This window comes from Hypomesus transpacificus, chromosome 18 (genome assembly GCF_021917145.1).
Source record: "Hypomesus transpacificus isolate Combined female chromosome 18, fHypTra1, whole genome shotgun sequence".
Classification (NCBI taxonomy): Eukaryota; Metazoa; Chordata; class Actinopteri; order Osmeriformes; family Osmeridae; genus Hypomesus; species Hypomesus transpacificus.
In genome coordinates, this window is record NC_061077.1 from 10,654,952 (window position 1) to 10,680,799 (window position 25,848).

Consider the following 25,848-nt stretch of genomic DNA (forward strand, 5'->3'; position numbering starts at 1 on the left):
ATAACATATTTTAATAAACTGTGTATTTATTCATTTTTGCTGAAAAATACAGGATATTTAACAAAGCCATACACGTGTTATGTCTCAGTATTCACAATTAATATTCTTTCCATTAAAAGCACAAATAAACAAAAGAAATGCAAGGATGTCTCTGTCTATAAAACGCATCGAATGTATAATTAAAATTAAGGCTGTTTTGTGCTCATATAGTCATTGGACCAATACATTTTATAATGTGATGCTCTCATGGAGTTTAACAAGTTGTCTTTCAAAAAAGTCAGTGTGCTTTCTATCAGAGCCAATGCAGCGTTACCTCACTGTGACCAGTCTAACAAAATAATGCCAACAATTCAGTCTCCTTTTGTGTTGATGTACTGTATACCAACCCAGCAATTTATTTTCTTCATACCTTTTTGCCTCAAAGGTCATTTTCTAATTTGCTAAACATTGATTGTGCTGTGTGACTTATTGTACCCTGCAGGCTGCATATGCAATTTCAATGACAAATTGTAAGTATTTGTGCCTGTTATGGTGAATTATGTCTAAAACAACTAATATCAAAACTAATATATTTCCCTGTACATAATTATTGCATTTGAAATGTAATATAAGCCTAATTATTTTTTGCTGCTGTTTGGTTGCTGTTTACAACTATTTTCTTAATTTTAAGTAAATCTGAATTCACCTGTCTAATGTTTTCTTGATATAGCTTGTGTCTGTATGTATATTACATACTTAAGTGATCATTATTGCAACGACCCATGTCCGTTCTCTTATCTCAAAATCTAGGTTTACATTAAAACAGTAGATGGCAGCATTGGGCCACAGATAATGGTATTTCGATCATGGACGTACTATTCACTTTCTTCAATATTTAATACAATTGAACATTGAATTGAAAGGTAGGACACCTAAATAATAAAAAATATTAATCCAAATAGTAGGCCTATGCAACTTTTACGCTTCCTTTAGGATTAGGCTATAACACGCAATCATGTAACAACCAACATGTAAAATGTATTGTGTATTAATGTATAGCTAGAGCTGTATAAATATTGTATTTAACTATGTTAAATGTAACTATTTTGCCAATTAAATTAATTGGGAAATACAGCCTATGGAACTATGGGATCACAGTCTCCTCCCCTTAGTTTACGACTACCGCCTCCCCTCGGAACCCCCAATGTTTTGATTCTGATCTTCCTGCGCATAGCAGTGAACTGTACATAATGTAGAGGGTACGAAAACTACATGCGGCTTCAATTTTTAACCATAGCCGTTAAACTAATAGATGGATTCTTGGAAAATAGGCTTGTTGTTTATTGGATGACCGCGATTGCCGAAATCAGATTTCTTACTGCCGCTGCGCTTCGGAGGCAATCCCTGTGATGACCTTACTAGACCGCCCCTCCGGTTGAATGGGATCCCATCAGTCCTGGCATTGATTGTCTGCTGTGAGCATAGACATCGTTTGAGCATCATTGAGTATCATTCGTTTTTACTTCGATGTCGAAGTCCTTGATAATTCGCTAACCTCGTGGTCGACAAAAAAATCTACGCAAAATCATTGGAAGCCTGCGCGTCAGGGTAAGTAACCAAACTTGTTATTTTGAAGCAAAGCTGTGTTCCAAAATACATTGAAGAATGAACGTATGCCTTGGTGTATGTAGTCAATAGCCGGGTAGCCTAGTAAGAATTACATGAAGCAGATGCTCAACAATATGCCGCAAAGATCAGTTTGACCAAGTTTAGATGATTTCTAAGTAAGGTTATATATTGCCCGCGGTTGGCTGCTGAAGCAAATGTGTATTTCAGCATTTAATGTATGAGTCCAACGCTTCCCTCACCAACACCAAAATATGATTGGGGCACAGTTTGTCATGATGTTAGGCTACTTTGAAATGTGGGTATCTTACGATATACTATACTATATCACTAGTTAGTTAATATTTTGTCATTGTTTGTCCAAACCATTAGTTCGTTAGCTGTTATGTTGTTGTTTGAGGAGTCATGAGTTTCCTAACTCCTCAAGGAGTTTGTGTTTTGTCACAATCACCAGAATGTTTGTCTTACATCGATTCCTGAAACACTTAAAACATCTCATTCATTCCATGGACTTGAAGTACACCTCTTTGTATGTGTGTTGTGCGTGTGTGTGTGTGTGTGTGTGTGTGTAGTGAGTTTTTAAGCAAGAGTATGGGTCAGTGTGTGCTGTCGTGTTAGTGAGTTGAGAGAGAGAAAGATATATTGGAACCAGGATTGATGTGTTCTCAGAATTTTTTTCATTGCATTCTTCTCCCCACCCACTCACTCTCCCAGCTGTGTCCTAAGCTTAGGTTTAGAACTCACCCACTCCAGATGACTCAAGGAGTCAAACACTCCTGAGGAGGCGTTAGACTAGCATGACCATTTCCTTCTTTTCCTTCTTTGACCATATGAGTTATTGTAAATAGGAGTTCTCTCTCTCTCTCTCTCTCTCTTTCTCTCTCTCTCTCTCTCTCTCTCTCTCTCTCTCTCTCTCTCTCAGACACATACTGTTTTGTAAAACCCTGCCATCCTGGCACTGTTATTGTACTTTCTTATCTGCCTAAAGGCAAGATATTGTTGTATTAAACAAAGGAAGTCAGGTTTCAGTCACCTTGAGTCAAAAAGTCAAGGTTTATTTGTCCAGGATTGTACTATTCTGCTCAGAAATACAGTTGCTTGGTATTTGCCTTTAGTGATCATGGATTAGGATTATATATCAACTAAGGATGTATGTACAAAATAGTATTCCTGTTATTGAATGGGATAGTTTCATTGGTCTTCTTGTGACAGTCAGTTGACCCATGTTCTTTGTGACACCATAATCTGTACAATTGAGATATTTTGCCAATACAATCATATTATCTTTTCAGTATGCCAAAAAACATGTTTTTAATGCCTCTGGGCAGTGACATGCAAACTGCAGATTTTGTTTTATGTAATACCAAAATGCATGCAAGAGAAACTTGCAAACTTCGTTGTCAAATGTTTTCGCCAATTCCAGTCCAGTTCAAATGTTATCTACTCAACCATCCTTTTTCAGTTCATTCTCAGATTATTGAAACAATAATTTTTATCAAAGAAGTGGCTATCTTAATTGTTTTTTTTGCAGTCCATCAGAAGGGTTTCTCTCTGCCTAACTGGACCGCCCATTGTACTCTGAAGCTAACACATTTCAGGCCCCACAGAGGGTACCCTAATGCTCCTTGGAATCCTGTGAATGCCTCACAGTGAAAGCTGTAGAAGTTTATGTCAGCTCCAATGAGATCACTGGAAAGGGGCTCTTGAGGCAGGAATTCCTTTTAATTGGTAATGTGTCTGTGGACTGGGTCTTTTGTTGACCATGGACTGAAGTTGGCTCTATCTGGCTGATACTCTGAGCCGGGCATCAATGAGAAGCTTGTTTCCTCTGTCACCCAGGCCTTGACAACCAGCCTCTGAAACAAGTTGTTTCCTCTTTGTCTGAAATATCTTCATGTGCTTAAAAAAAGCTAGATGTAAAGTCAGTTAAAGGCTCTCTTTAGAGCTGCTCGAAGGGTCTCCAAGTATTTCAGTCAAGCAAGACAAGATAATGTGTGTTTTAATCCAGTATTGTTATCTCTTGTTTAGAGAGTGGTGTTGTCTATGGTGAACCATTAACACAAGTTAAAAAATACCATTACAATAGTGTCCTAGTTTCCTTTAGGTCAGCTGAGGATTCATTGACATTGTTCTGACCAGGTAATTGCTTTAACCATTATGAACAGGACCTAGTCAAATACGGCATGAGGAATAGAGTCACTGACGAACTGCAAGATGGAACAATAATGAAGGTGTGTGCGGCTAGACTGCCTTGTTGGAACAACACAGTGTTCCCCAATGGCTTCATGAGCACTTTATAAAACAAAACTTTTGTCTGGTGCCAGCATACTCCCGCTCCTCAGTTTTATTCTGGCCGTGAGATGTATGACCACCAGTCTGCTTGTATAGGTTTGGGCGGCTGGCGTGAGATTTGTGACGGCCTCCCGCTGAAGAACTCATTGAATTTTTCATGTGGCAGACACCAAACTTCTGTTGCTCTGGCCCAGTTTTCCTGCTAATTAGTGCCCATCGATGTTCAAGGGCACCCATTTGTGAGGGATAATGCCACCTGTTCTCCCTCTCTGTAAAGGCTCTTTATTAGATAGCTTACATTTAAACATTGAACATTGAAAGTAGACACAGAGCTTCTGTGTCTGCGTTGAATAAAGCTTTCTGTTCTGTTCTTATCGACTTACCTTTTACTTAGGAGGAACTGTATATTTGACATTGAAACCGTGACATAAAAGTGAGGTTTCACTTCAGTATAAACCCATGCTCCCATGTTATCAATTGTCTACCTTTGCTGCGCTGCAGGACAGTTTCCTCTCAGTCTCAGTCAAGTGGAATATGCAAAAACCACAAGGGATGTTTAAATCCCTCTTGTTAAAGGCCGGGAACCAGTAGAGGAATGGTAAAGACAGGAAATGGAATACAACACAGCAGATCTATCACCCAGTTCTGACTGCAGCTCTCTATCTATCTGTGGTCATGCCGCTGCCAGCACATTTGAATGGAGTATCTGATTGTGGCTGATTGAGAGGAACAGAGCAGGGACTGTATCCCTTTCGGGGTTCTCAAACCACTTCCTGTTGGTCTGCGCTGGGAACAGTCCAGGGTGACAGAGGCCACACATCCTCCCTCAATCCCTCCTCTGTTGGTCAGAAAGGGCCATCAGTCTGGGAGTCGTCTCTCCTTCAGTTCACCTGGCTCTTCACTGGCAGGAAAAGACTCCTTGGCATGCATGGAGATGGTTCTCTGGATCTTTGTGTAGCCACAGCTGTGCTGCTAGGCCTGGGTGAGATGCTGGGATCTGCATACTCTCCTCGGAGACCCTGGACCAGCTTGCTGTCTGTTGTGTCCAAAGCCCCTCACCCCCACCCCAGCCCCCAGATAAATCTGTATATTGACATGAGCTTTATGCAAATGTTGTTATTGACCGAATAACTAATTAATCTGACTACGGATGGAAAAGTATAGATTTTGGTGTATTCATTTTCTAAATGAATTCTTTGCTAATGTTAGCCAAGTCAATAGGATGTGAGGAAACAAGATAACCTTAGTTCCTCTTTAGTGGGGGTATCTGAGGTATTGAAAATAATGTGTCACACTTCACCTCATTGTTCAGGACCTGAGAGGAGAGTGAGATCACATTACAAATTTAAAATGAACCCTTTCATTTCCTGGTTTCTTCTTGTAAAACACAGTATTGAACATCTTTCTTCGACAATGCACATTATGTCTCATACACATACCCTCTATGTCTGCCCAATTCTGGACCATTAGGAGAACAGAGGATAGACATTTACCCCGAGCTACTTGACAGAAAACAACAGGTGAAAGGGAATACCACGAGGGAAGACTGGGAATGTAATCAGTCACGCCTGAGGACTAGTCTGTCCTCCGTTCCCAGAGCCAGCTCCTCCCCCATGGGAACAAGCTCCTCCCCCATGAGAACAAGCTCCTCCCCCATGAGAACAAGCCGGCCTAGGCACGGAGACAGGAGCAGCCCCCAGGGGCCCTGGCCTCTGGTCTTCCCTCCGTGTCCTGCTGCCCTAACACTGATGATCAGGCCACCATGGTGATGGATCAGCTGAAGCCAGCCTCCCAGTCCCAGGGGTGTGGTTATAGAGCTGTGCAGCCACACCTACGAGGCCACAGCTGCCTGCTACCAAAGAGACTGCAGCCATCCTGCTCCTTGTCCAGTGGCAAGCAACTATACCCATTTGAATATTCAAATCATGGCATGGGGGAACAAAGGGCTGGTATAAAACCCATGGAGGAAATTGCTCCAAAGTCAGAGAGTCTAGCCCCAGCCCTGGGATGTGTGCTATGAAAATCCCCTAGCAGACAGAGAATTATGTTTGATGATCATGCGTGAAGAGGGCATGTTTAAACTTTAATGGAGAGCACTGTCTGTTGTTTTATGTGCTTCTTATTTATCAGGCTCCGCTGGAGAGAGAGAGGCACTCTCTCTACTGTCTGGGACCAGGTGCTTATTAATGCACGCTGGGAATTACCGGAAGCAACGCAGTAAAAGCGGTCACGTTTTTATTTGTTCCCAGAGGCCCTAGATTTTCACTCGCCTACCTGACGACATGAATGCAGTTATCTTACGTAGCGATATATGCTAACATGCGCTGGCCTTGATGCATGAACCAGGATGCTCCATAGCCAGTGGTTTTTCGATTGAACCATTGTATGGGCGGGTCGGTTTGGTTTGCTCCGTCACACTTCTGCTTTATGCGAGCCCTCTGCTCTCAGGGGAAGTGTTCCTCCTGGTCCTAACCCCCAGGCAGGGCCGAGGAGGCTGCATGAGTCAAGGGCTAAGCCGCACGTTGAAGCATCAGATGATCACACCAATCTAAATTGAGTAATCAGTTTTTTGAGGAAGCATGTTTATTTACCAAACAAACTCAATGTTGCTTGGTTGAGCACAGGTCCCGAGGAGAATCTATAAGGTAACTACGTTGTTCCCTTTCAAGAGGGGCTTGCGGAGACCATGCAGCCTGATCGTGCCTTGTTCGTCTGACTGGGAGCGATTTGGGGAATGTTCCGGGACGGGATCTCCCGGGGCCGCATTTGCCACTGTACATCTTGGGTGGACGGAACGCTGTGTCTGTCTCTACCTGCTTCCAGAACATTCCTGCTGTGGGGTGTGGAAGAAGGAGCGCAGTCAGAACTTGCCTCAACCTCCAATCTACATTCCACAGTCATGACTGGGCACACTAACACTGCTCTAACAAACCGCTGTGTGTACCTAGAGCACACACACAAACACAAACAATCCTGGCTTCCACACACCTGGTTGTTTCATTTTTGCCTCTGCCTCAAACGTAACCAGCGCTAACAAGCCCTCAGGTTTAAACACGAATTATGTTAAGAGGAACATTGCTGCGAAATGACATTTTACATTTCATTAGCTTTCTTAAGTTCTGTCATGTATAATAGATGTGTCTCCACTGAGGCCTGAAGTTACCCGGCAACATGGATTTATCTTAACTGCTGCTGCCCAGCTGACTAGATCACAAGTTAAGCGGTCAAAGGCCTGGATTGATGAGGCGTGCTGCGCTCTGGGTCTCCCTGGATCTCAGATGGTTTCTCTTTTGAAATAAGATGCAAAGGAAATCAACGTGACATTGCAGGGTGTCTGTTTCTTGGGGATGGACTGTTTTATTCACATGGTTAGTTCGACCGAAATAGTCACCGGAGTGGTTATTTGTGATTTGTTATCACGCTGAGGCCCCTGTTACTTTTCACCATCTGCATGTGAGGATCTTCGTTCAGTTTGGTCTGGTGTCAGTTCCATTTCACAGCAGGGTTGAGGGCTGGTGACAGGCTTAGCTGGTGGAGTGAGGGTTGCCCCTTCATGAGATGTACTAATTCATTTTGTTTTTGGAGCTGGGAGAGATGTTTTTTGCTGCTCATGTGATGTTTGTCTGACATAGCCTCGGCTGTGACAGGAATTGAATTCCTTTATTTTCCTAATTTCCCTCTGGAAATCTCCTGAAAGGATTGGAGAGAAAGAGTGAGTGAGAGAGTGTGTGCATGTGTATTGGGGAGAGAGGGGGAGAGAGAGGGAGAGAGGGAGAGAGAGAGAGGGAGAGAGGGAGCGTAAAATGAGAAAGCTAAAACCTTTGCGGATTATCCTTTTTTTTCTTCCTCTCTGCATCCTTCCATCTCTGTCCCTGTACTTTGAGCACATGACCACAGATCATTGGTCTCAGTACACATAATGACCGTATTGAAAGAGAGAGAGAGAGAGACTGGGAATGATATCTCCTCAAGGCACAGTTCAACAATACTGTAGTAAATAAGTCTTTCTATTGTTATTGTGCCCTAATATACCCTACACTGAGGACCAATACATGCTCTATCCACACAATACAACCAGCCCCCACAGCTCTGCAGTCACAGTGTTGTGAAAACACAGATGCTGCAGATCAGAAGAGAGTGACCTGAAGGCGGGCATTGCTTTAGTCTCTTTCCTATAGTTATCTTTAGATTCAAGGCCAAGATAGCAACTGAGAATTCTGAGGGCATTCATTGATTGCGTAACTAACTGCTATTTTCACTTATGACCTGTCAGACTGTTTTTTTTTCTTCTGTATGAACTGTACTGTAATAACAGCTTTTTTGGACAGTTTTGTAGCTATTATTTCAGCAGCACATGGGTAATACTTTTGTTAGCTTCCCCACAACTTTGTTGATGAAGTAATGAGCTCTTAAGGGTCTATTACAGGCCTGTGCTAGCACTGGCTAGCGGCTAGCAGGTTGAGTTGCTTGGAAACGTCCCTATCCATGATAGAGCTAGCCCCCAGAGACATACTTAATAGAATGATGAACAGAGTGCTGTGTAAAGTAATGTTGTGTTTGTAATCCTTGATAATCATGGTTCAATGTGAAATGTAGCCGATACCTTGTACAAATATTTTGTGGGGAAGGGAGACATACAGGAATTAAAACAGTGGGAGTTTGATTAAAATATCCAATATGGAACAAATACAAATACAGATATTATACTATTTTAAATATACAGTAAGGTATATTTTTCACCGGCTTAAAATTGCATTTCTTGACACTCGACTCCAGAAGCAGTTATGGAAAGATTCCTCTCAGGACATGTTTCCTGCCTCTGGCAGCACCACACAGGGGGTTGATCCGACAGTATAGCCTCATCCAAAATGGCCCAGATATTTTCTTGCTGAGCCTCAATTCCAAAATGATTTCATATGTGTCATTCTGAGATTAGGAGCTGGGGATAACAGGCCTTTAGAAAATCCATCAACCTGGGAACTCAGCCAGTGGCTTGTTTGTTATTTTGCTGTTGAAATGAACTGTGTGTGTGTGTTGCAGTGAGAGGGTGTGAACTTGTGTGTGGAAGTGATGAAATGCCACTTACAGTAAAAGACTGTTGTCACTAGCTCTCATGGTCACACTAGGTGTAAAATAATTAAAAGAAAAGGTGATCAAGACAAAGATTGAGTTAAGTATAAATACCAAAGTTCAACCTTAGGCTTACACAGACACACAAGCAGTGGAATATATAAAGGATCACGCCGTCTGATCTTCTAAAGTCCAGAAGGCTGGGAGAATGGGTGAACAGTTCTTCATGGGAATCTCCTGAGACACTCAAAAGAGAGATGCTTTTACAGGAGATGAATCCCTTTCAATGGCTGTCAGGACATGAAAGACATCTCGCATAGCTCACAGACAGACAATCCTCTCCCCTTTCATTCTTTATATCTGATAAGCTTATCTTTTTCTATGAATTTTTGAAAGGGACTTGTGCATCTGCTTTTGCTTGTGGAATGCTAGGAATTACTACCATGGCAACGGCAGGGCTGTGTGGCGGGGTAAATATTGACTCCAGAACCTCCTATGCCACTGTCTCACCCTGATTGGCCAGTAGGGGTTCAAACACCCACACAAACACACAGAGCAGACCGTGTTGGACTGGTGTCAGCAGCAGCCATCATTGTGGGTGGATGTTTACTTTTAGTCCTCCAGACATGGAAGAGCTTGCTGGCTTTGACTGGCTCCTGGTTTGCCAGTGTATTGACTTGCTATGAGCTTCGCAGTGATGATTCCCCTCATGGGTGACTGGATGGAAAGTGTGTGTGAATCCTCGTTGCCCAGGTGGAGGGAGCATGGAACCTGCAGGAGGAAACCATGAGTCATTTCTGCTTCTCTTGTTTGGGGACCTTGATAAAGCATCTCGAACTAAAGCAACCATGTCAATGACAAGGAGAAGCCTATTTGGAGTTGCCACGTTCACATGTGGCCGTTAGAGATGGTCTGTTCGGTTCTACGGAGGGAGATTTTCTGCTTGTCTGGTATGTAGTCCCCTGTAGCAGAAGGATTTGTCAAGGCAGGATAAGCTAAAAGACTACACGCAGTGTTGCTATGGCTGGTCAGACCTGTATAGCCTGTCCCTCAATCCACTCACTGCCTTGTTCACAGGCCCCAGATGGAATGTCCCCCCAGGGTTAGCCGAACACGATTACGGAATTGATGTTGATAATCTGAGCAGAACAAGCAGCTGGATTAGGCAGCGACTGGTGGCCGGTGATGCAGGGCTGGGCCTGGAGTGATTACATAGAGAGCATTAAGATGAGGAGAGAAGCAAGGAACACATATACAGATGTAGAGAACTTGCACACACACACGCCACTGCTACGCTGGGAAACTTGTTTACATGTTTACACCCACACACGTATACACACGTATACACACACCCACTCCCACATACACACACACACACATACACACACCCACTCCCACATACACGCACACACACACATATATACACACACCCACACACACCCACATACACGCACACACAAACACACACACACACACACACACCCTCTTCTTTCTTAAGCTGACCAGTAACTCTGGAAATTGTTGTGAAGTGTTAAGTCTTTCTGATAGTACACCAAAAAAGTTGGTGTTCTGAAATGACATTGAAATGCGCTTGTTACACATAGTAAATCAGTGAAAAATATGTTTGGCAGATACTCGGCACCTAAAGATGATTAGGACGTGGAGGTGGACCGGACTTGCTATGGGAGCCAGGTCATGTGAGGTAAAAGTTGTGATTCGAGACAGGACGTTTTGACTGAACCTCCGGGCTTGTGCTGGCTACATGCTGTTAGTCACTAATGGAGGAAGAAGGCCGTCTCTGGGGCTTGTTTGTCCTGGCCCGGGATGCTTGGGACAGGCTGTCCAGCCAGCCTTGCAGAGCCGAGGTCACTTAGCATATGAAACGTTTGATGTCTGCTCATGCAAATGTAATAAAAACATAGATGCTTATCTCCGAACAGTCAAGCACCTGTTATTCACTGGAGGACAGAACAAGGAGTTGATAGGAGGCAGAGTTAATGAGGCTTAAATGTCAAACACGGCAACCGCCATTACAATGGCCTCTCTCAGGATCATCTTTTCTGAGTGTTGTTTCTCGCTTCTCAGAGAGGCAGGTGTCCGTGCTCACGTGCGGGAACTGGAACGGAACTTCAACAGCTCTGGGTTGGGACACACAAGTCACAGGGGCGTTGCAAAAAGGCAGGGTTATCTAGTCAGCCAATAACATACCAAGGACATTCAGCTTCCAAAGACAAGTCGTTGGGAATCTTTTCAACCTGGACTAGACCTAACTTGCCTTTTTCCCACCACTGCACACGGTATTCTGTCTTCGTTTTTTGCTTTTCACTTTTGGTCTGGAAAAGGAGGATTACAATGTCTGCTAGCTGATGGGGTTGTTTCCTTACTATCCATGTTAGTGAGCAAATGGGGACTGCTTGATCCTCCCTGAAGATGAAACGGAAACGCTGAGCGAATACACCAGGGAGTGTCTTATTGAATTAATAGGACATGCTCAAACAGAGACCATTAATATGCTCTCACAGTAGATGAATGGTATCATAGCTTTCCCATTGTCTTCGTTTGAGGATCCCATTCCCAGATTATGCTTGTTATCCCTTTTATGGGAGGAATGGAAAAGAAAAACAACTAAAACAGGGAGAGAGAGAGAGAAAAAAAACAACAACACAGCAGCAATATTAAAAGACGATGATTCCCTTTCAGCCAAAGCCCGTGAGACTTGAGGGATTTGGAATCCGTTGCCGGATCTTGTGCATAATTAAGCAAATCTCTCCGCCCACCCCCTGCGTGCCAGAGGGATTTTCATGGCGTTTCTGCCTCAGAGAGAGCAGGTGCTCAGTGTCTATTCCACCTCAGGCCCTATTAGGCCCTAGTGACTCGGTGGCTAACTCAAACTAGACCTCCCTGGATGGTCACGTCACCCAAGCCAGTTGCTAACCGTCGCGTGCTGAGCACTCAGCCTCACGGTCTCCCTCGTACTAAACAGGGTGACTGCGTGATTTGGTTCATTTCCATATTTCCTGGTTGACTGTTGATGGGCGCTGGGGGACCTTTTTGAACGCAGGCGCGGTCTTGAGCTGAAACTGGTGCCGACTCGCCACAGGCCACAAGCCACGGCACAGTGTCTACTTTACCACAAGCCCACGGCACAGTGTCTACTTTACCACAAGCCCACGGCACAGTGTCTACTTTACCACAAGCCCACGGCACAGTGTCTACTTTACCACAAGCCCACGGCACAGTGTCTACTTTACCACAAGCCCACGGCACAGTGTCTACTTTACCACAAGCCCACGGCACAGTGTCTACTTTACCACAAGCCCACGGCACAGTGTCTACTTTACCACAAGCCCACGGCACAGTGTCTACTTTACCACAAGCCCACGGCACAGTGTCTACTTTACCACAAGCCCACGGCACAGTGTCTACTTTACCACAAGCCCACGGCACAGTGTCTACTTTACCACAAGCCCACGGCACAGTGTTTACTTTACCACAAGCCCACGGCACAGTGTCTACTTTACCACAAGCCCACGGCACAGTGTCTACTTTACTTCGGCGGGCTGACGGCAGTACAAGCTTCGAGCCGACAATAGAGGCTTTGTTATGAGCCCAGTGTGGAGAGCCCCGGACTCCTCCTTCAGCTGCGTTTAATGCTTACCTCTGCGCCAGGTCTAGAAATACCCGCACATGCACTCCTTTTCGATACTCCTTTTTTTGTTCTGTTTATGTGAACATAATTGTTATGATTCATTTGTGGTTTAACATGTTTTTGCAGGATATGGGGTTAGCTCGACGGCTCAGCAAATGTTGTCGAGCGTTCAGCTTTGAATCCCATTCAGTGTGAGAAACGCTGTATAGTTGATGTTAAATGTCTCAGTAGTGATTCCCTGAATTTAAGGACTCTATATATTATTAGGATGACACGTCTGGAATGAAATTGGTAATTGTGTGGAAGACGAAGAGGGAGGCTTGACAGGACTGAGGGATGGAGACGGGGAGAGGCTGGGTGTTGCTGGGATCCATCTGAAAGGACATATTCACCACCATGCTACCAGTCTGCTCGGGGAGAGACACAAAGACACAAAGACCCGCTCCCTGCATGTGTCACGAGCCCTCTTTGTGTCTGCCCCTGTGTGCGAGCTCGTCTCTTCCACTGCCTGTGTGTGCGTACACCAGCATGGATATTGTACGTGTGTGTATGTTTTTGTGTGTATCTGGCCAGACTGTTAAGCTACTGTGGCGCACCCCTGTTGTGTAGACATACCCCAGAGGGAGATATCGACCGTCCCCGTTGACCCCCCCCCCCCCCCCTCCACACCCCTCCTCCCCACACTCACGGCCTGACGCCGAGCGGGAAAGGCACTCCTGTGGTTCTGCTATTGTATGTGGTCTCTCTTTTCCCCCTCCCTGTCTCTCTCTCTCTTCCTCAAACGGCCCATCTTGCTGAGCGGAGCTGGCAGACTTCTGTGAGCATCCGATCCACAGGAATCTCCTCAGCTGTTTGATAAGCACCAGAGGGGCCACCGTGCCCCCCTGGTCTTCCGCATCTCCAACCTCCTGGCTGCCTGCCAGGTCTGGGGAGTGGACTGGAGGGAGGGGGGGAGGGGGGGGGGGGGGCGTCTGACAGACATGAACCCCTGGCTGCCGGCTTCCACAGAGTTCCTCAGTGAAAGAACTGTGTTTTTCCTTTGTGCCTGACATTTTTTCCACTGTGTGTCATCGCCATCGCTCTAGGAAGCTGTCATCCAAGCCCCTGTGCTCTGGGGCTGTCCCCCGGCATGGCCTCTGTGTGGGGCGGCAGACACAGCCTGGCTCCCACCCGCCTGACATAGAGCCGCTGGATTCTGGGACTCCTAAATAAGAACAGTGGATGAGTCTGGAAAGTGGAGCCTGCTGTCACCCTAACCTCAACTCTGACCTCTGATAGCAAAACAAAAACGACCCCTACCCCTCCCAACGACCTAATCACCACTAGAGCTTTTCAGCCCCAGGCTTCACCAGGACTGTGAAAAACTAGCCTGTTATCAGTCTCTCCTCTCTAAATTAGGATAGCCTAATGCACCCCCCACTGCTATATCCATCCAGGATAGCAGAGGGTTGAGTCCCTAAATGATCATGAGCTTACCGTAATGATTTCCCTCCTCTAAGCTGTGATTAGAGAGGGCTGGGATACTTCATGTGCTTAACTGGAGACTCAGACAAGGCAGGCAGCTGAGTAGGGAAGAGAGAGAGACACAGACACAGAGACAGAGAGAGACAGAGAGAGAGAGGCAGAGAGAGAGAGGCAGAGAGAGAGAGGCCGAGAGAGAGGCAGAGAGAGAGAGAGGCAGAGAGAGAGAGAGGCAGAGAGAGAGAGAGGCAGAGAGAGAGAGAGGCCGAGAGAGAGAGGCCGAGAGAGAGAGGCCGAGAGAGAGAGAGAAACAGAGAGAGAGAGGCAGAGAGAGAGAAAGGCAGACATAATCCTAGGCCCACTTCTCTCTACTCAAGGGCTCCCACCAGCTCCTCAAATAACAGTGAATGAAAGTTGTTCAGATCTCTAACGGAAGTGCCTGCCTGCCTGTTTCAAGGTACCATAACCACCCTCCCTTGTTCTGCCAATATCACACGCTGAACCAGCAAGATGGAAACATTTATGCTCAGTTGAGTTGTAGTCTGTTAGGTTACAGGACCCATGTGCAGCATATGGTTGGACGCCGTTGCCGTAGGCTGCATGATCACAGCAGTCATTTGGAGCATCCTGAACCAGTTCACACTCCATTCACTGGGCAACAGGAGGGTGTGAATTGGGATCGGTCAGCCACAAACAAGCCCTTTGATCAGATTCCTATTGACGCTCGGACTCATAGAAATGAGCGTGAGTCAAGTCAACTGTGGACTGTTGTGGCTAATTTATCACCCAGGTCATTGTAGTGGCACTACAAACCCAGGATGACAGAGTGCAATGTGGGTCATGGCTCAGAAGGGGGTGTGTGTGTGTGGCAGGCAGGCAGGCAGGCAGGCAGAGGGTGTCTGGTTGCTGTAGTAGTGGAGCAGCAGCTGCAAGCCCCTCCCTTGGGGATGTCGTGGCTGAACGTGATGCTGTCCCTCCCTGTGGCTGGATTCTCTAGTCCCCAAGGTGGTCCATGGGTCCCTCCCCTGGTTCTTTGTCTCTCCTGTGGAACCACCTTGCCTGAGGCACACATGGTGGGAGAATGTGGGAGTAGGTGCATGGAGGAAGCTATTCTGAGCCTTGGCCATGTGACACAAAGGAAGGATGGACAAGTTCTGGTTCAAGTTTGGGAGGGCCGTCACAACTTCCAACAAGTGACATTGAGCCTGCTGTTTTAGTCTGCAGCCAGGTCCTACCCTTTCAAAGTCTTTGAATATGTCAAATCCTGCTTTTGTTGATGTAAGATTGCTAACTGAGGCTGACCAGTCTGTCTGTGTGTGTGTGTGGTTGTGTTTCAGGCCTAGGCCATGGGGGGATCCAAGAGCAAGCCCAAGGACATAGGCCAGCGACCCCGCAGTGTTGATGGCAACCTCAGCTCTGGCGGAGGGTGCGGAGGGCACCACCTCAGCTCCGCCCAGCAGTCCCTCACACCCAGTCGAAGCCCCACAGTGGACGGGCCTCTCCGCCCCAACCAAGCCATGACAAATCCCCCTGAGCTGGCACTGTTTGGGGGTGTGGACACCACCAACCCCATCACCTCTCCTAATAGGAGCACGCTGGCCGGTTAGCTTCTCTGCAGATATATGAAACTAGGAATAAAGCTAGACACGGTGTTAAACACGAAACGTCATTGTAGAGGGTTTGTTTGATGATGCTGTACTCCCCGCAGGCGGAGTGACGACGTTTGTGGCGCTGTACGACTACGAGTCCCGCACAGCCTCAGATCTGTCTTTCAGGAAGGGCGAACGCCTCCAGATCGTCAATAACACGTAAGGCTAACACCCCCACACACACACACACATACACGCACACATACACAAGGCTAACACCCCCACACACACACACACATACACACACACATACACAAGACTAACACCCCCACACACACATACACACACACATACACAAGGCTAACACCCCCCCCCACACACACACACACACACACACACATACACAAGGCTAACACCCCCACACACACACACATACACACACACATACACACACACGCTGTATACAGATACAGTGCCCTCCAAAAGTATTGGAACAGTGAGGCGAATTCCTTTATTTTTGCTGTAGACTGAAAACATTTGGGCTTGACATCAAATAATGAACGTGAGACCAGAGATCAACGTTTCAGCTTTTATTTCCAGGTATTTACATCAGGATCTGATGCACAACTAAGAAAATATCACATTTTGTTTGAATCCACCCATTTGTCATGTGATCAAAAGTATTGGAACAGATATACTTAAAACATATTTAAGTGAATAAGACTTAATATTTAGTTGCAAATCCTTTGCTTTCAATAACTGCAGCAAGTCTGTGACCCATTGACGTCACCAAACTTTTGCATTCTTCCTTTTTGATGCTTTCCCAGGCTTTCACTGCAGCCTCTATCAGTTGTTGTTTGTTTTGTGGGGTTCCTCCCTTCAGTCTCCTCTTAAGCAGGTAAAATGCATGCTCTATAGGGTTTAAGTCTGGAGATTGACTTGGCCAGTCTAATACCTTCCATTTCTTGCCCCTGATGAACTCCTTTGTTGTTTTGGCAGTGTGTTTTGGGTCGTTATCTTGCTGCATGATGAAGGCTCTGCCAATCAGTTTGGTTGCATCTTTCCTTAAATTGGCAGACAAAATGTTTCTGTAGACTTCCGAGTTCATTTTGCTGCTGCCATCATGTGTTACATCCTCAATGAAGATTAATGAGCCCGTCCCAGAAGAAGCCATGCAAGCCCAAGCCATGACATTACCTCCACCGTGTTTCACAGATGAGCTTGTGTGTTTGGGATCATGAGCAGTTCCTTTCTTTCTCCAAACTTTAGCCTTTCCATCACTTTGGTAAAAGTTAATCTTTGTCTCATCAGTCCATAAAACTTTGTCCCAGAATTTTTGAGGTTCATCTCTGTACTTTTTGGCAAATTCCAGCCTGGCCTTCCTATTCTTCTTGCTAATGAGTGGTTTGCATCTTCTGGTGTAGCCCTTGTACTTTTGTTCATGAAGTCTTCTGCGAACAGTAGATAGTGATACCTTCACTCCTGCCATCTGGAGGTTGTTGCTGATCTCACTAACAGTTGTTTTAGGGTCTTTCTTTACAGCTCTTACAATGTTTCTGTCATCAACTGCTGATGTTTTCCTTGGTCTACCTGTTCGACGTCTGTTACTTAGTACACCAGTAGTTTTCTTCTTCTTCAGGACATTCCAAATGGTTGTACTGGCTATGGCCAATGTTTCTGCAATGGCTCTGATTGATTTTCCATCTTCTCTAAGACTCACAATTGCTTGTTTTTCACCCAAAGACAGCGCTCTGGTTTTCATGTTGTTTTCACCTCTGAATACAGTCTGCATAGACAAAACCTATCTTACCCAATCTGAACCTGAGTGTAGACATTCAGTGGTATTTATTGATTGAATAATGTATGTAATAGGACACACCTGGGCAACAAAACACACCTGTCAGTCACATGTTCCAATACTTTTGCTCACGTGACAAATGGGTGGGTTCGAACAAAAAGGTGATATTTTCTAATTTGTGCATCAGATCCTGATGTAAATACCTGGAAATAAAAGCTGAAACGTTGATCTCTGGTTTCACATTCATCGTTTGATGTCAAGCCCAAATGTTTTCAGTCTACAGCAAAAATAAAGGAATTGGCCTCACTGTTCCAATACTTTTGGAGGGCACTGTATATTCTGCATGTCTGTGTTGTGGCTGTGTCTCTCTAGCAGGCTGTTCTACCCCCTATAAACCGCATGGCACTTGTCCTCTGTCTGAATGCCTCGTAACCATAGGAACAGGCTCCCTTCAGAAAGCTCTGTTTTGTTACAAGCTGACATATTTCTGTTGCTCATTCACAAAAGCCCTGCTGCAGTTCTGTCTCAGCAGTAGCTTCAGGTGCAGGCTGACACAGTACTTTAGCTGCCACTCACCCATTCCTGGAAAACGGCACTGCCTGAAAAGCAGGGGGTTCTCTGAAACAGGTATCAGAAGGGGCGGTGGGGTGTGCAGTGTTGGCTTTAACATTGGGCTTGTATTAATCAATAGCAGTGCAGTGTACCGTAACCCTCTGAGCCCCCAATGCTGCAGCTAACAAAGTGATGACCTAGAAGGGCCTGGCTGAGGACAATGTTGGATTAGTGGTGCATCTGCCCCTCAAGCTCTAGAACCTGCGTGTTATTAGGTCACACACACAAACACACTGGATGTATTATGTGGCATTAAGACCTCTTGATCTGCTAAGACTCCGAAAACATTGTGTGAGTTTCATGATTCTCCATAAACTGACTTGATACCGTGGGCTTTTGTCATGATGGCTTTAATCTCGGATATAATCCCCTTCATAAAAAGTATTCTCCACAAATCGAATGGTCTTCACTAAAAGGGATACTTATTGTGGAGTCAACTTGCTCTCACCTCTGCTGTTGGTGCAGTAGTCTGTCGAATGGGACTGCTGCTCCTGCTTGGCTTAGGCAGTGGGGGGGGGGGGCTACTCTTGTTCTGTGATGGTTCTCCTCTGTGGAACTCTGTAAAACGTGCTGTTGTATCTCTTCATTTCTAACCACCTTCCCCTGCGGATCTCCTCCCCTGCCTCTCCTCTCTTCCTCTCCTCCCTCTCTCTCTCCCTCCCTCGCCAAACCCTCATAATGTTATTTAGGATAAAGGTCAACTGCAGGTTAGTGATGCTTCTCTGCATGTGTCTGTTTCATCATCTTGTCAGTAGGCTTCACTGTTCACCTGTCTGTATCTGTGTTCACATCACTGAATCACCCAGTTTGAGTTTTTTACCACTTAACTTCACTAAATGACTCAATTTGTTAATTGTCTTTTTAAAGGCTCAATCCACTATATGCCATGTTTCAGTCAAGACTTCAAGAAAGACTATGCGTCAAAGCAATCAATCAAAAAGACAAATGCTGCTTGACCGTTGAGAAATGTCCAAGCATATGGAAATCCCAAATCTGATAATGGCAACATGGATTGAGCCTTATAGACGATGATAATGTTGTGACTCCTTCAGGTATGAGAAGTGAGTTTGCCGTCATCTCGATAGCAGTAGAGTCATCGGTTTGGCCTGTTATTTAGCCAAAGATGACCTCAGTGCTTTAATGTATTTTGACATTTCACCTTTATTGTGTGCCATATAAGTACCATCTCATTGAGTCAGTTAACCCACATCACAAATGCATGCAAGTCAGTCACAGCCCTCTCCTGGAACAGCGGTTTTCAGCTCAAGTCCCGAGACTGTACAAAAGTATTCTAGTTGGCTTGTAATCAATACCTTGTGATTGAGGCATCTGAATTGGGTTTGTAAACGTACAAAGCTATAGAAAAGAAGGTACAGAAAAAAAAACGGATTTCCGTTTGACTGGACCTCGACGAGGGCATAAGCCAATCAGCTTAGTCAGAGCCCTCGGGACTGGAGTTGACAGAGACCGTGTCAGGCCCTCTCTATGGCTGGGAGATGAACAGATGTGTGTGTGTGGTGTGAGGCTGATGTACGGTCCCTGCTTGTGTGTGTGTGCAGGGAAGGTGACTGGTGGCTGGCACGCTCCCTAACCACCGGAGAGAGCGGCTACATCCCCAGCAACTACGTGGCTCCGTCAGACTCCATCCAGGCTGAAGAGTAAGTCCCTCTTTCCTCCACCCTTCCCTTATCTCGGTCCTTTTCTCTCTCTCTCGCTCTGTTCTTTTCATCTCTCCTTTCATCAAAGGAGATTATATATATTTATATATATAATATATAAATATATATATATTTGGTCCTTTTGAAGATGCTTTTAATCCAAGATACATGCAGTGAAGGACATGTGGTGCTCTCAGGGATGGGAAACGAAAGCGAGCGATTTCAAACGCGTCCTCGGCTCTGTGTACACCTTGAAGGCACGCACGTGAACACTTCACAGGTCGCTACATGCACTGAGGCATGCAAGCGAGCAGGCAAACTAACCATGGTACTGACACCGTTTCTCACCCTTGTCTTACCAGTCATCTCAGATTGACTATGGAGTCCAGGTAAGGGAGAGTGACTTGAATGCTGGGATGCATCTGGCATGGGGCATGCACAAAAGGGAGATTAAATCATCTTCGGATTCCATAGTGGCACTGTCGGCAGCTCCCTCACTCTCTCTCCCTCCCCCCTCTGTTACACAAACCTGGACCTCTGCCCCCTCGTCAAACTGGTCCCTGTCTCCCGTGTTTACCCGCCGTCCCCTTCCTGTCCTGTCCTGTCTCCCCCCCCCCCCCCCCAGGTGGTACTTTGGGAAGATCACGCGCCGGGACTCGGAGAGGCTGCTGCTGAGCCTGGAGAACAGGAGAGGGACCTTCCTCATCAGGGAGAGTGAGACCACCAAAGGTGAGTTTGTGAGGGCCTGAGGGCTTACAGTACAACGCACTCCGCTTTCCAACATGGATCCCTCAGTGCCGACCAGTGGACATGGGAGAATTCTGTCAAAGTGTTCGAATAAAGATTAAGCACAGTTTGCTTTTCCTACGAATGTACCTTTTTGTGAGCTGGAAAAACGTTGTAGGGCAGTCTAGATTACGTAATTCCCGACATCTGTAATTAAGATTCACAAAACAAGTGTGGGATTTGTCGGGACACGTTGGGCTGTCCATGCCCGCTGAGGGGCCCGCTGTGCTGCGTGTCAGCTGCGCAGCATTCTGGGTAGCGAGGAGCAGTTGGGCAGATGGGGGAAAAGGCTGGATGTGACGCCTGTGGGACAGAGTGTGGAGACGGCTCTGATAGGCAGCTGCTGCTGCGCTGACGCTAATGTCACGGTCCCCACAGGCTCTCTGGGTGTGTGTGTTTGTGGTGTGTGTGTGTTCGTCCACGTGTGGCAGGCAAAGCTCAGTGGGCGGGGGGGGGGGGGGGGGGGGGTGTGAGGGGCTTTGAGGAGAGGGGAGGTGGCAGGGGCTTGCTGCAGGGAATAGATGGTGGCAGAGGGGAGGCCTCGGGTGAGCGAGCCAGACAGAAGTAGGTCAGTGTGGAGCCTGGACTGTACAACCACGGGCCATATCGCCCTGTTCAAACACAGAGCAGAGGAGGGATGGGGCCATTGCCCAGGGGGCTCTGAGTGCATCTCACAAACCGTCTTAAAACAACTCTGCTGCCTCCTGGTGGCTGCATTAATGTGCTCTTTTTTGTTTCAGGGACTTGAAATGAGTTCTGAAAACATCAACCATTTTTTGGGAAACAGTGAAAACCTGCATTTGTCGTTTTATTTACTATTCTGATAACCATTTTCCTCTGATTCTCACCAGGTGCCTACTGTCTATCAGTGTTGGATTACGACAACACCAAAGGGTTGAACGTCAAACACTACAAGATCAGAAAGCTCGACAGTGGCGGCTTCTACATCACCTCACGCACGCAGTTCAGCAACCTTCAGCAGCTGGTCAACCACTACCGGAGTGAGCACCTCAAACTTACACACAACTCTGTCTATGGATCTTTAGTGTATCCACATAGCCATATTGAACATTCTCCCCCTCTCTCTTTCAGAGCATGCTGACGGCCTCTGCCACTGCCTGACTGAGGTGTGTCCTGTCCTGAAGCCCCAGACCCAGGGCCTGGCCCGGGACGCCTGGGAGATCCCCCGGGAGTCCCTCCGTCTGGACCTCAAACTGGGCCAGGGCTGCTTCGGAGAGGTCTGGATGGGTAAGGCTAACTCTCACTGTCTGGCTGTCTCTCTCACACACACACACACATTGGGTTAAATACCATAGGGCAGGTGGTCATTCCTAATCAAGGAAGCTTATCCGGTCAATTTGTGGTTCCACTATGGTGGGGGGAAATGGAGTAAGACGTGTTTGATGTTCCCAGGAACATGGAACGGAACGACGCGTGTGGCGATCAAGACCCTGAAGACTGGGACCATGTCCCCCGAGGCCTTCCTGCAGGAGGCCCAGGTCATGAAGAAGCTGCGGCACGAGAAGCTGGTGCAGCTGTACGCCGTGGTGTCAGAGGAGCCCATCTACATTGTCACTGAGTACATGGGACAAGGTCCGCACACGCACACACACACAAGCATGCGTACACGTCTAACGTTTGGGAAGATTGTATATGCAGCTGTTGGAGAGGTGTTTGTTGTGATTCACACCCTTGCTGTGTTCCTGCCCCACCCCCCATCAGGCAGCTTACTGGACTTCCTAAAGGGAGACATGGGGAAGATGCTTCGCCTGCCCCAGCTGGTAGACATGTCCTCACAGGTTAGAACGCACACACACACACATGTTGAGAAATATGTATAGATACACACCCCCACACGCACAACTCAATCCAGTTTGAAAGCTTAATGATCCATGTGGACTGAAATGAAGACATTAGCTTCCGCGCTGCTCCGTTTCAAACAGATGCACTTCACATCAGACATCTAATACAAGGAATGTTGACTCTGTAATGAACCCTCACGGCCTGTTTCTATCTCTGTCCTTCTGCTCTCAGATTGCCTCAGGGATGGCCTACGTGGAGAGGATGAACTACGTCCACAGAGACCTGCGGGCAGCTAACATCCTGGTGGGAGACAATCTGGTCTGTAAGGTGGCCGACTTCGGTCTGGCTCGCCTCATAGAAGACAATGAATACACAGCAAGGCAGGGTAAGACCACAAGGGGGCGCTGGTGACCTTTCCATTATTTGTGCTGATCTGCCCCCCCCACACTGATATTACTCTGATAGCTTCTTATGGCTTCTGTGAGCATATTGCTGCCTCCCTTACTTAAGATTTGTACTCATTCATATCTTCTACTCCATTTCTCACTGGTACACACCTTTAGAAACAAACATGTTTTGTTTTTGTGTCACGTTGCAGGGGCCAAGTTTCCTATCAAGTGGACAGCACCTGAGGCTGCCCTGTATGGACGCTTCACCATCAAGTCTGACGTCTGGTCCTTCGGTGTGCTGCTCACTGAACTGGCCACCAAAGGCAGAGTGCCATACCCAGGTAGGAAGGGCTTCTCACAAACAAGGTAGCCTCAAGGATGTACTTTCCTGCCTTAACAACATACAATAGACAGGTCCTAGATTTTCAACAGGTCCTAGCTTTTCACCAGCAAGACTACGTTTGCTGCGTGATGACCGGTCCTTCTTTTCCCAGGCATGGTGAACCGGGAGGTGCTGGACCAGGTGGAGCGAGGCTACAGGATGCCCTGCCCGGCCGATTGCCCAGACTCCCTCCACGACCTCATGCTGACCTGCTGGAGGAAAGACGCGGAGGAGAGGCCCACTTTCGAGTACCTCCAGGGCTTCCTGGAAGATTACTTCACCTCCACAGAGCCCCAGTACCAGCCCGGGGAGAACCTGTAGGCCTGGGCCTGGGTGTGTGGAGGGGGAAGGGAGAGAGTTACTTGGGTACAACCAACCACACTGACCTCAGTGGCACCTGAACCTGCCAGTGGGATGACCAACCAACGTATCAACAACCACATACCTGATCCTAGCTCTTGCTGTCCTTTCAATTGATTTCATTGTCATGCAATTGTTTTCTTCTAATCTAAACGGACAGCACTAATCCACTTGATTATTTTGGATTGATATACAATACATTGTGTTGTGTTGGGTCGTTTTTGGACAGACGACAGCTCTTAAAACCCTGGGGCACTTACCCTAGAGACCGAAGAAGCTTTCCTGGGGCTTGACATTGTAAGAGGACAGACAGTCACTCATCAGGAGTGTCTCTTAAGGGGACACATGGTCTTTGTAGAGGGAAAAGGAACAGACTCCTCAAATCTCCCTCTTAAAATGTATCTTCTTCTATGGGCAAAACGTCTTCCAATTGATACCTGTGCAGTCTTGAGAAGCCTGTAAGGGACTTAGTGATGGCATCTTTACTAATGTTTTGGTTTAAGAATAATTTATCAAACCTGGATTAACTGGAATATTTTGGCATTGGGGCATTCAGGTAAACAATTGTCATTAACCACTTTTGTTATGCTTTTTGGCAGTTTTTCACTTTGCATGTTACGGTACTGACTGCTGTGTGGAGCATGCAATACAGAGAGAACTCCAGTAAGATATTTCTCTCAGGCATCTTTATGTGCAGAGAAAGGGGATGGAAAGAGGTGTCTGTTAATTCCCTTTGTATTTACTTTTTTGTCCAGAAAAATGGCTGCTGGTGAGTCTCCTCTCAGAACAGTGACCAGAATCAATCCTGCTGTAGCGTTTTGTGCCAATGACAACTCGTTTTATACTATCTTCTATTGTGGGAAACTGTATTTTTGTTACTCTGAACTTTTACATTACAAATAAAGTTCAAGGAGAACAAACCCTGGAATTCTTCTCCAAAGCAAATCCATCCTGTTTTTGCAAGTCATTTATCTATGTAACAGCTTACATCGACCATGACATACGATTCATGTCTATATTGTTTTTCAAGCATTCTGATTGAAATCCAGTGATTGTTCTGCCAGGGTCTCTCAGTGTCCACATCAGAGAAGCTGAAAGATGAACTATGTCTCACTCCTGAGATTGCGAGGTTTACTTCAGTGATGTTTGGAGAAAATACTGATGGAAAACTATTGAAATTTGCAATATTGGACACACTTTGTGTAAATATCCAAAATACTACAATTTTTTGTACAGTATCATGTTTGTAATTTATTCATTTTTGAAAGATCGTACAAGTTTACCCATTTTCAGCATCGTTTTGCCTTTTCCGCCCACCATGGAGGGTAGGTCCTGTCACAAGTATGTTTGTTTTGGATGAACACATCATTGTTGCTAGCTATTTAATTTAGCTCTACCATCATCTTTTAACCCAGTTGTACAACATGAGTCAAGGGTTTAGATAACTACCTGAATTTCCTACTTTGGTTTCTTTCATTTTTCCTTCACATAGGATAAGGCCTACTTACAGTGTATACAGTCTGTATTTGTTTCTCTGTCAGTAACCACATACTGTCAGTTCCACGTTTACATGTTGACATTTCCCACACCACTTACTGAGAGCATTGCTGTGGTACGTGACTCATCTGATACCAACGGTTTTCTTTCATATCTGTAAAGCTGAAACATCACGGTACATTTAACTACAAACATTAGATTAGTATCATGTATACGAGCCGTGTATTATGTACCTTCAAGTTCTAAAAGAGCACCTCTTTGATCATCCTCTAGAAATCAGATGTTGGCAGAGAGGAAGGGCATGGGCTGATTTCTCCTGGTGTGTTGTTGTGGACATGGGCTAGGCCAGGAACTGAAAGGCGGCAACCTTCTTTTGCCCTTGTCCATTACCGTCATCACATTGATCAGCAAAGACATGTCATCATTAGGGTTCTTTGGGTCTTTTTCCTCAGCCTATGCAGTTTTTGATTAGAATATTCCAATGTAATCTTTTTTTACTGCACTCAATGAAAGACTTTGAGACAACAGTTTTGCTGTTGTCTAAATCCTCCTGTAAATTGTTTAAATTTGAAATGAAAATGTTGGAATAAAGTTTGTACATTGCCAACTATAACTCTGCTGCAATTTTCTTAATGTGTCTTAAACAGTTTTGATATTGGGAGTACCTTTTAAAAAGGCAGCATCAATGTGTAAAACGGATCAAGTTGAGTACTTACCGTATAGGCCTAGTACTGTAGTAGTGCAGGAACCGTTCAGTGTGACTTTTAAAGCATTCAACTTGAATTATTCAATACAATGGACGTTTCCTCATCTGATTAACAGCATTTCCGGGAAATAACGTACGTCTCACATGCAAATGAGTAGTCGGTTGTCTTTTTCTTACAGTCATCAATGTGT

General features: G+C 45.9%; 1 protein-coding gene and 1 long non-coding RNA gene across 4 annotated transcripts; one reads left to right on the forward strand and one right to left on the reverse strand.

The window, feature by feature from the left end:
• The first annotated feature begins 1,166 nt into the window (after positions 1 to 1,166).
• src (v-src avian sarcoma (Schmidt-Ruppin A-2) viral oncogene homolog) lies at positions 1,167 to 24,010 on the forward strand. 3 transcript variants are annotated; one of them, XM_047040705.1, is made up of 14 exons: positions 1,167 to 1,587; positions 15,415 to 15,679; positions 15,786 to 15,885; positions 18,766 to 18,783; positions 19,636 to 19,734; positions 20,097 to 20,123; positions 20,360 to 20,463; positions 21,372 to 21,521; positions 21,613 to 21,768; positions 21,934 to 22,113; positions 22,243 to 22,319; positions 22,555 to 22,708; positions 22,922 to 23,053; positions 23,207 to 24,010. In XM_047040705.1, the coding sequence occupies exons 2-14, from the start codon at positions 15,424 to 15,426 to the stop codon at positions 23,413 to 23,415; spliced, it is 1,662 nt and encodes a 553-aa protein (XP_046896661.1). In that variant the 5' UTR covers positions 1,167 to 1,587; positions 15,415 to 15,423; the 3' UTR covers positions 23,416 to 24,010. The 3 variants fall into 3 exon arrangements, with proteins under 3 accessions (XP_046896661.1, XP_046896663.1, XP_046896664.1); XM_047040707.1 differs by lacking the exon at positions 20,097 to 20,123; XM_047040708.1 differs by lacking the exons at positions 18,766 to 18,783; positions 20,097 to 20,123.
• A 920-nt stretch (positions 24,011 to 24,930) lies between these two features.
• On the reverse strand, positions 24,931 to 25,740 carry LOC124481071. The gene is made up of 2 exons (XR_006957610.1): positions 25,668 to 25,740; positions 24,931 to 25,501 (listed from the first exon to the last, which is right to left on the reverse strand). It is a non-coding gene; the product is annotated as an uncharacterized LOC124481071 (long non-coding RNA).
• Positions 25,741 to 25,848: the final 108 nt, after the last annotated feature.

What these genes read in the sequence shown, in the direction of transcription:
- src (XM_047040705.1), top strand. Translation starts at nt 15,424, where the DNA reads ATGGGGGGATCCAAGAGCAAGCCCAAGGACATAGGCCAGCGACCCCGC. An exon ending in GGAGAGTGAGACCACCAAAG is followed by an intron (nt 20,464 to 21,371) that starts GTGAGTTTGTGA and finishes GATTCTCACCAG; the next exon opens with GTGCCTACTGTCTATCAGTG. An exon ending in GCTGGTCAACCACTACCGGA is followed by an intron (nt 21,522 to 21,612) that starts GTGAGCACCTCA and finishes TCTCTCTTTCAG; the next exon opens with AGCATGCTGACGGCCTCTGC.